Below are 10,383 nucleotides of genomic sequence, written 5' to 3'. Positions count from 1 at the left end.
ACAAAAAACGAAAAGAATTATACATAAAGGGATGAAAGAAAATATTGAGAAGAAGATTCATTTAAAACTCATTTATTGAACGTGACATAAAAATTACAATACATAATTAATGAAAAACTGAAGTCTATCTCGCAAGCTTCGAAACTTTCAATATATTATCTTCGTGTTTAATATCTCGTATGAGAATTTCTTATATCAAACGCTAACAAATTATTCGTTTATATATATATATATATATATATATATATATATATATATATACATATATATATACATACACACACAGATACATACATATATATATATATGTTACATACGTTATATATAATATAATATATATATATATGTATATATAATTAATACACGTGGAATGTGCACCCGTAGGCTCGTTCATTCACTCTAACCATAATAAAAAAATTCATAGATGATAGTAAGCGTTTAATAACGCCGAAAAGTATCCTATCAGCAATAGATCGATATTACTGAAAAGATATCAAAGCGTTTCGTTTCGTCGAGTGTTCGTTGTTCCTACATCATGAGCAAACAAAGTCTCTCTCATCTAATCATAATTAAGATTTCAAGATTTCCAATTAATCTTCCGTTTCTCACTATCGAACGCTACTGTTAATAATTACGAACAAGTCTTAGTAGGAATTTTCTTCGCAGCGTATCGACGAAGATATAGATTGTAGTGCTTTAAAAAAAAAAAAAAAAAAAAAAAGAAAGAAAAAAAACCCAAAAGAAAGAGAAATATAGACATATAACTTACTATATAAAACGTTTAGATACTTATTTGTTAAAATTTGATTTTTTCCATTTTACTTTCACCACATTGTTCGTTCGTTCGTTCGTTCATTTGTTCTTAATCAAAATTTTTTCTATCATATTTTTCACAAGTATAATTATATTATATTAATACTATGTATATATATGTATATATATATATAACTTTTTGTATGAAAATTATATTTTGTTTAATTAAAGATTGTAATACGTCGATTAGGGGCAAATAGCCGATTAAAAAGGAAAAAAGTATATGTGTGCATATAGGATGGGCCAAAAGTATTTGAATGATTTTAAATATTAATTTAATCTTTCTCGAAACTTTCTACACTTGTATTTAATTAGGCTTGTAGTTTTACAGTCTAGCAAAAAAAATGAATTTAAAGAGTCTCGAAAAAAGCAATTAATTTTCAAAATCACTTAAGAAACTTTTGGTCCCTTACCCTGTGTATATAAATAAATAAATAAATAAATGTTAATCGATAAAATAAATCGAGCCACGTGGGATTCCGTTTTCACGAACATTCCAAATGGAGCCGAGCTTTACGGGTAATATTTATTAATCAAAAAATAAAAATAAAAATGAAAATACAAATACATATACATATACAAATACAAATACGAATAAAAATTAAAAGTAAAATTAAATGAAAATAAATTACAAGGAACAATAGCGTGGTGTTGGATAATTTCGCTTTTTCGCGAGTCCGCTTCGCCGCATACGCTTTGTTTATTTTGCACTATCTTGCTTTGTTTTAATCCTGGGCTTTTGGCAGTGACATTCAATCGCTATGGATGAGGAGAAAACGTATCCTTGAAAATGATCAACGATGTGTGTATACATATATACGAGAAAGTTTATTTCGAAAAACCGGACTCCTTTTATTCAACAGAATTAAAAGCCTCTTTCTTCTTCTCCCTTTTGCGGTGTTAACAAAGGGGGTGTAAATAATCGATTTAGACCATCTGACCTATTTTACTCGTCAAATAAAAGGTATAAAAAGAAATTAAAAAAAGAAAAAAAAAAGAGAAAGAGAGAGAACACGTGAATTGTTAAGAGGTCTTTCAGAACATACGTGTACATGTAATAATGATGATGGATATAAAATTAAAATTAAAAAAAAGAATAAAGAAATAAAAAGGAATGGAAAATTCAATTAACATTGAAATTATTAATATTATTTAATCCAGTGATCTATGGATCATCGATCATCATAATGGAGTCTCCTCAACCACGCGCTAAAAATCCGCTCAAAATGTCCCGAATGAAGATATCAACGTATAATCATAAAATATTAATAGTAATAGTATAATAATTACAAAAAGATAGTCGATCAAAGCATCGAATAATAAATTATCGTTGAACATAGTACATACAATATATATGTATGTATATATTTTTGTATATGCGATCATATGTATATAATAATAATTATTATTATTATTATTGTTGTTGTTATTATATATTTATTATTATTATTATTATTATTATTATATTATTATTATTATTATTATGATCGCGCGAACTTTGTAATCATAGAACAAAAATAAGATCGAGTGATAGAATTAAGTATTCGTCTGATAAGATATGTTCGTATTATTAGAGAAAGTAAGTACTAATTTTTTGTTTAATGAATAATTTTATTATTTAATATAATACAATACTATATATATAATATATATATATATTGTCTCTTTTATATTTTTAATAAAAATGTAAAACATATACCCAAGCAAGAAGAAAATAACTATTAGTAAAAAAAGAAAGGAGCTCGATCTAATTTTCTTCCATAACCCGAGGCCGCCGTTCAATAAATAGAACGTTATATTATAATACATATCTCGTCGTTCATCTAAAACACTAAAGTTAAACACTAATAATTTTTCATCTTTCTTTCTAATCAGTACAAATTATTCGACGAAGTCATCGAGACGATTTTTGTTAATGTCATTTAATTTAAAGAGACAGAAATAGAAACACAGACAGAAACAAAGATATAGATATAGACAGATAGAGAGAGAGAGAGAGAGAAAAAGAGAGAGAAAAAGATAGAGCAAATGTTCACGTCTCGATAACTCTCGTCCAACAGCTGCACATCATATTTCGATACCCTATTTTATATACGACTATATTTTTATTGTTTTTTTTTTTTATTTCTTTTTTAATTTTTTTTTAATTTTTTTTTTAATTTTTTTAATTATTTTTTTATCTTTTTATTTTTCTATTCATCTCGTAATCATCTTGTTCTCTTTTTTCTTTTTTATTATTTTTTTTTTTTTTTTCTTTATCTCTAAAGCAGTCTTACACAAAGCGGCAACTTTTGGAAATTATTCGTTTTATGCGACTCTAAAACGATTTCATCTTTTTCCTCTTCCTTCTTCCTCCTTCTCTACATACTTTCATCTTAACTCGTCAAATCATCTTCTTCTTCCTCCTCCTTCTCCTCCTCCTTTTTCTTCCTCCTCCTTTTCTTAATATCCGATCTTTACGTTATACTTTTGAATTATCATCTTTCGTTATTCACATTCTAGACAAACACATGCAGGACGACGACGACTTGGATCCAAATTTTCAAAATTTTCCGCACGATTACATATACATCTCGACTATCATACGCATATATATATATATATATATATATATATATATATATCGTCGTTATAACTCTCATTTATTTTTAATTAATCTTTTTTCTATTTATTTATTTCGGCCGAGAGAGAGAGAGACAGAGAGAGAGAGAGAGAGAGAGAGACAGAGAGAGAGAGAGAGACAGAGAAAGAAAGAAAGAGACAGATAGATATGAAAAACAATTTACTCGATTTTTTTTTATAGTTCTCGATCAATGATCTATTCTTTTTTATTTTATTTTTTGATTATTTTTTTTTTTTTTTTTTTTTAATTCGGATATGAAAATGATTTACAATTCTCTTAGGTACAGAAAGTTCGGACCAATGATCTTTTCTTTTTCTATTTTATTATCTTTTTATTATTATTATTATTGTTATTATTATTTTTGCAAATGTCTCGATACATATTTTCCCGGGAGAAAAGGAAAAGGTGAGAAACATTATATATCCATCAGGTAACTATGAATAAAATTCGAAGATTTAACGTTCTATTTAAAGATATCAAATCGATTAACGTACAATATGAAAACTTGTGAATAGAAAAAAAAAAAAAACTAAGTTTAAGTGTATAGATGATAATAGTAGATAATAGCTACAAAGACTGTCTCGTTCTATTTGATCCTTTTGATATCAAGAAGATCGGAAATATCGAAGCTCTTTGATCGAATATCGATCGTTAGATTTTTATTTCGAATCAAAGGATCGAAAATATCTTTGAACGATTTGAATCATTTGATTTTTGTCGAATCAAAGGATCGAAAATATCGACTCTTTTGATCGATTTTGAAGTTTTAAATGGAAATAGTTATGTAAATAAATAATAATATAATAATAGCAACACAGATTGTATCGTTCTATTCGATCCTTTTGATATCAAAAGGATCGAAAATATCGAAACTCTTTGATCGATTTTACTTTTGAAATTTACTTTCTCGACATTTAATATCAAAGGATAGGGAAATGAGGGAAAATATATTGAAACTATTTGATCGACTTTGAATAATTTGATTTTTTTTCTTTTTTTGATCGAATCAAAAGGATCGAATATATCGTAACGCCTTTGATCGACTGGATTTCGGCTTGAAAATTTATTTTCTCGACTATTCCATAACTTCTCTCTCTTCTTATCTCCGTTTATCGTTGCAAAATAATTCTATGCCTTATAGCTTACGGTATCACAGAGTTACACGCGGTATCATTTGATCGCTCCCAATATCTCGTTTTTAATTATAATACGCGCAAAAGATAGAAAAAAGCACGATATTTATTTATTTATTTATACATACATACATACATACATATATATATATATATTAATATTTATTTAATTATTTCTTTATTTATATATATGTGTGTATATACGTATATACATATAGATCTTTTTTTTAAACAATTAGCCGCTCTCTCGAAGAAAAGCGGATATGGACGCAGAAGACGTCGACCGTTCCCTCGACGGACAGTCCATCTCGTTTCACGTTCAACGACGTAACGTGTGTTTCTTATCGAACGATCTTAATACTGGAAAAAAAGGAAAATAAAAGTAATAATCACACAAGCCAACGATATAAAACGGATTGATAATGTCAATAATCGTAACATTAATAATTCGACAATTAGAATTCGATCGACAGTAACTTATGTGCGACACCTTTTTCTTATTTAAAGAGAAGAAATTTAAAGAGAGGAAGAAAATAAAAAAAAAAATAAAATACAAGAAAAAAAAGATTAACAATGAAGAAAAGAAAAACAAATTAAACAAAATAAACTATCTTTGAGATTTGATTTTCGAATTTAATTTTCAACTACGCATAGTATTTCTTCTTTTTTCTTTATACCGATCTTTCGAATCATTTGTGTAATTTTCGTTTTTTCATTTCATTCTTTCTTCTTCTTCTTCTTCTTTTTTTTTTTTTTTTTTTTTTTAAGAAAATAAAAGAAACATTCCTCCGAGGTCGTCGAAAAACGTCGTTCTGCATCCGAAATTATTCAAAAATTTTCTTTATCTTAAAAAATGAAAATATTAGCGTAATTATAATATTAGGTAACAATTGTTAAGTGATAAAATATTTCTATATATTCTCGCCGATCGATATTTTATATATAATATATACATACATATATATATATATATATATATATATATATTTATTTATAAAAACAAGAGAGAGAAATAAAAAAAGAAAGCGAATAATCTATAAAACGCGACACATTCACTTTTACTTTCTATTTACGAGTCTTTGAAACTTTGGTGGTCGATACTACTCGTCTCAATTATTTTTATCTTTTTTTTTTTCTTCTCAAAGAAAATCGAAAGCAACGAATTCGAGAGTGGTGGTCCACTCTCGAAAGAGTAAAACGGGGGCGTGGGAGATTGGGGTACGTTGAAGAAAAAACTTTCTTTTTTTTTCCCTTTTTTCCTTTTTCTTTTAACACTGTTGTGTACGTTTACGTCTTATATGAAAAATATCTCTCCGTTAATAAAAGCCATACTTTCTTTTTTTTTTCTTTTTTTTTTTTTTTTTTTGTTAAAGCGATTATACTCTGTGCCAAATCAACGTCGTTTCGTTGGTAATAATAATCCACTTATTTTCATTCAATTTTAGAAAAAGAAAAATATATATATATATGTGATAATATACACAGGATCAGTATAAAGTTCTTAAGCGAGTCAAAATTTCGTAGACTTGTAATTTTACAGTCTGGAAAAGAATTTTCCTTAAAATAAGAAATTTTCGATAAAGATTACAATTCATTTTTTTAAATCACCTAAGAACTTTTCTATACTCCATTCCATGTGTAATAATAAAGTGTAATGTAGATAAAAAAATCATATCCCTTTTTTATTTTATTTAATCTTTTCTAAAGCAACAAACGTTATTGAATCCGATTTAGAAAAAATATGCATGTATAAAAAAAAATGAAAAAAGAAAGAAGACAAAATTAACAATTTTAAATAGGTATTAAAAAGCAAGATCGAATTTCGTAAAAAAAAAAATAAATAAATAAATAAATTGATTGATGTGACAATAAGTGGATCATTTCTTAAATCTAATCCTGATTTCCATACGCACCAGGCACGCTTATATCATTTTCGTAATAGGCTCTAAAAATCGGCACACTCGAACTATTTCTCTAATCCGAACTTATTATTAGGTACGCAGCATCATATCATATCCTCGAGACGTTCTCTCGCTCCAACTAGACTTCACTATTTTTTTTTTCCCTCTTTCGAAATATAACCGTGATCTTTAAGAGATTTTTGCGAGGAATTCGAAAAACAGAAAAAAAAGAAGAAAAAAAAAAGAGAGAGAAAAGCGAATTCGATCTTTTCGGAACTCATATTTGATGATTCTTAATCGATTTTAAACGGCTTAAGTACAAGAAGGAACTTTAATAATCAATTGAACGAATTTGAATGATGGAACGATTCTTAAAAAATAAAAAAAAAATAAAAAACAACGTAAAAATGTTTTCTTTTTCTTTTCCAATGAATTTCGAAGAAAGGAAAAATCCTTTCTTTTGATCTTTCATGGGGGATGGCAGGGTATGGTTAAAAAAAATGATTAGAAAGTTAAGAAAAAATCAAACAAAAAAGAAAAAAAAAGAAAGAAAATAGGAAGAAAAAAGATGTTATCGGTAAATTGGCGAAACGTCGTTCTGGATTGGCACTGACCTCGATCCTAGTCGTGTCTGGTGCACCAAAGTAGATGCACCGAAAACTGCACGCAACAACATCAGGCAGCTTCCATTTTTTCTTCCTCGTTCGTTCAACCTTCAAGAAGAAAGCTGCGACGATCGGCGACGATTCTAAACAGATTTTCTCATCGTTATCAAGCACAATATATATATATATCGATATCAGAGCCTTCTTTCTTCGATGATAACGTTCGGGAAATCCCAATGGTTTTCTTCTCTTCGTAGATAATTAGATTTCGTTGGAAAAAAAGAAGAAGGAACAAAAAACAGCCACGAATCTCCCATCTTTTTCCTTTTTTTTCTTTCTTGTCACGAATCTTCGAACGTAGCTTATCAAAGGAAGGAAAGAAAAATTGTTGGGGGAAAACGAGAGAAAGAGAGAGAGAGAGAGAAAGAGAGAGAAAAAGAGAGAGAGAAAGAGAGTAGTAAATTCTACTCTATTTTCTATCTTTATCGATGATATAATGCAAGAAAATGAATCATCATCGTCATCGTCATCATCATCGTCATCATCATCGTCATCGTGTTGTTAATATTTCAAGATCGTTCCTTCATCGAATTCGTTCGATTAGTTTTCCTCGTTTCTTCGTAATTATCATTCATAATGTTCCTCTCCCGCGGCTGATAATATACCCCCAATCATATTTTCTTTCTCGATCTTCGTTTCCCGATCGTTTCTTCTCGCGTTCTTTAATTATTTGTTATTTTGTGTGTGTGTTTGTTTGTTTTTATCTGATTTACCACGCCGAAGGCTGATCCGGACACGATCGCGCCACCACTCCGCTATTCGGCTCGAATGTCGCGACGGGCGCCGAAGTTCGACGGATCTCGATCGGTTTCGAAGCGGACACTCGTGTCCGTCTCGAAACCCCGGGACTGTTTCATGATAGATTCCTTTGATCTTCCTCGTCGTCGTCCCCTTTCTTCAAACTTCTCTTGAGCTTATCGACGAGACAAATGTGAAACTTGTTGAGGGAATTGGAACTACCGGTCTTTGGGGGTGAGGAGCCGGTACTTTTGCTCGGGCTCTGTAGCGAGCTCTGAGACGCTCTCGAGGATGCTCTTGAAAAATGTCGAGAAGTCAAGGGTATAGAACGATGGGCTGGCGAAGTTAAAAAATCCGAACCCGGTGACGTCGACAATGACGGACCCGCAGACTTCGAACATTCCGATACCTGTAACACGTTAACATATCGTGACAATCCTTTTCTTTCTTTTTAATTATCCTTTGCTTTTATTGTTCCATTCATAAATTTACCATTCCTTCATTCTTTTTTTTTTTTTTTTTTTTATATTACGATTATACTACGACCCAATTGTTCTCATAAGCTTTCACTTTTTTACCATCATACTTCATAAATTATCTACTGTTATTTAATAGCTATTAAATCGATTTTTAAATGATTACTATTACGACGAGCGTTAACAAATTACTATTTACTAATTATGCAAGTTACGAAAGAAAAAAGAAGCAGAGAAGAAGGAAACAAACAAAAAACCTGATCCCTCAGGTAATTCTCGACTGTAATTCAATCGAATTCGATTTAACATCGAATCTAGAACATTAAACTCTCGCGAATAAACACGTTCCAGACCGGCTATTCCGTCTATCCAACCACCGAACTTGACAATTTTCACACGAGTATCTATTTAAATTGGAAAGTGGGGAGAGGTTAACCATGTTCATTCAATCGTTACGTTCTTTTTCAAACGAAATATACGAGAGATAAGATAATGGTATAATTTCTACTAGAAATTATATCAAGTAACGATATTAATTTGGAGAGATGACAAAATATAAAATTGAACATATGGAAGAAAAAGAAAGAGAAAAAGAGAGAGAGAGAAAGAGAGAGAGAAAAAAAGAGAAACAGAAAGAGAGAAAGAGAGAAAGAGAGAGGAAAAGAGAGAGAGAAAGAAAGAGAGAATACATTGACGCCCGTGACCACGCACTCGCAAGAGAGTGCAAGGTTACGCGAGACTATTAGGCTCGCCAGCCATGCGCAAGTAACACTTCCCTCCTTTTACCATACATTGCGTCTCGTGCGCAAGGCCGTCGCCGGTCTCGATACCACCATACCGCTGGTGTAAGTAACCATGTAACTATTCTACGGGATATCTCGTCGTTATACGCACATCTTCAGTGGTTCTCGACTCCCCAAAGAAGATTGTAATTAATTAACGAACTTTTTTTTTCTACTTTTTTAGTTTTATTTTCTTTAATCTTTTTCTCTAATTAACAAGTTTTACGACAATAGTATGCGTAACACGTACCTTCGATATATATCGATTCTCCAAAGGAGATTTTACTTAATTTTTTTCTCTCTCTTCTTTCCTTCTTCCTCTCTTCTCATTTATTTATAAATAAATAAATAACACAGTAAGGAAATAAATTATTTTTACTTATATTATTAATATTAACATTCCAAATGTCGCGTAAAGGAAAGAATCGTGATACAATCGAAGAAAAAATATTATGAGATAGTAGACGAGACTTGCGTAATATCGTGAAAGCGCGAAGTAATGTAGGTACATACGTAAGTACGTAAGTACGCGTACCTGCATTGTCTCGATATTCTTTTTATCTTCTTGTATTAGATAGAGAGAGAAGAAAGAGATGGAATTAGTAAGAATCGTAAGGAATCGCTTATTCGCGCCAATGAAATCGCGAAATTTCAAATAAACTTGTGACTAGAAAATGCGTATGTATATCTCTGCTCTGTTAGATACTCGGTACACACACGTGCACACGCGTATATTATATATATATATATATACATATATACATATATACATATATACACACACACATGTAATTGAGTCAACTCTCCCTTTCTCTTGCTCTCCATTAATAACGTATATAACCACATATTATGATTTTGAAACCACCTGTATCTTTACTACTTCATTTTCCTATTCTCTTTTTCTTTTCTCTTTTTCATTAATTCCAATATTATACATAAATATAGTTTTTTTCTCTTTCCGCTTTTTTTTTTTACTGAAGACATACACACACACACTCACATATATATATATATATATATATATATATATATATTTACATATATCTACTCACCTTTCTACTGCGGCAGGCACGAGGATTCGAACATTCGGAAGATCTACGGCTTCGATTGGTTTTATAAATGTCCCACTCATTTTTCATCACAGGCATCATAAACGCCATCTTTGTTGTTGTTGTCGTTACAATATACGCGCAGTCCTTCTTTTATATTTTTCTACCTCCCTTCTCTTTTCTTTCTTTTTCTCTTTGCCTTC

The 10,383-nt window shown here is 30.1% G+C and overlaps 1 protein-coding gene across 2 annotated transcripts; it reads right to left on the bottom strand.

Moving 5' to 3' along the window:
- Nucleotides 1-3,660: 3,660 nt before the first annotated feature.
- On the bottom strand, nucleotides 3,661-10,381 carry LOC122636210. 2 transcript variants are annotated; one of them, XR_006328881.1, is made up of 3 exons: nucleotides 10,184-10,381; nucleotides 7,085-8,282; nucleotides 3,661-4,929 (listed from the first exon to the last, which is right to left on the bottom strand). XR_006328881.1 is itself a non-coding variant. In XM_043827190.1 (2 exons), the coding sequence occupies exons 1-2, from the start codon at nucleotides 10,289-10,291 to the stop codon at nucleotides 7,989-7,991; spliced, it is 402 nt and encodes a 133-aa protein (XP_043683125.1). In that variant the 5' UTR covers nucleotides 10,292-10,381; the 3' UTR covers nucleotides 5,692-7,988. The 2 variants fall into 2 exon arrangements, 1 of the variants encoding a protein (XP_043683125.1); XM_043827190.1 differs by lacking the exon at nucleotides 3,661-4,929 and having other exon boundaries at nucleotides 5,692-8,282.
- Nucleotides 10,382-10,383: the final 2 nt, after the last annotated feature.

This window comes from Vespula pensylvanica, chromosome 21 (assembly GCF_014466175.1).
Source record: "Vespula pensylvanica isolate Volc-1 chromosome 21, ASM1446617v1, whole genome shotgun sequence".
NCBI lineage: Eukaryota > Metazoa > Arthropoda > Insecta > Hymenoptera > Vespidae > Vespula > Vespula pensylvanica.
This window is presented reverse-complemented; position numbering and strand designations above follow the sequence as displayed.

Coding starts and splice junctions, on each gene's coding strand:
- LOC122636210 (XM_043827190.1), bottom strand. CDS start 10,291: ATGGCGTTTATGATGCCTGTGATGAAAAATGAGTGGGACATTTATAAA. Junction 8,283..10,183: donor GTGCCTGCCGCAGTAGAAAG/GTGAGTAGATAT, acceptor AACGTGTTACAG/GTATCGGAATGTTCGAAGTC.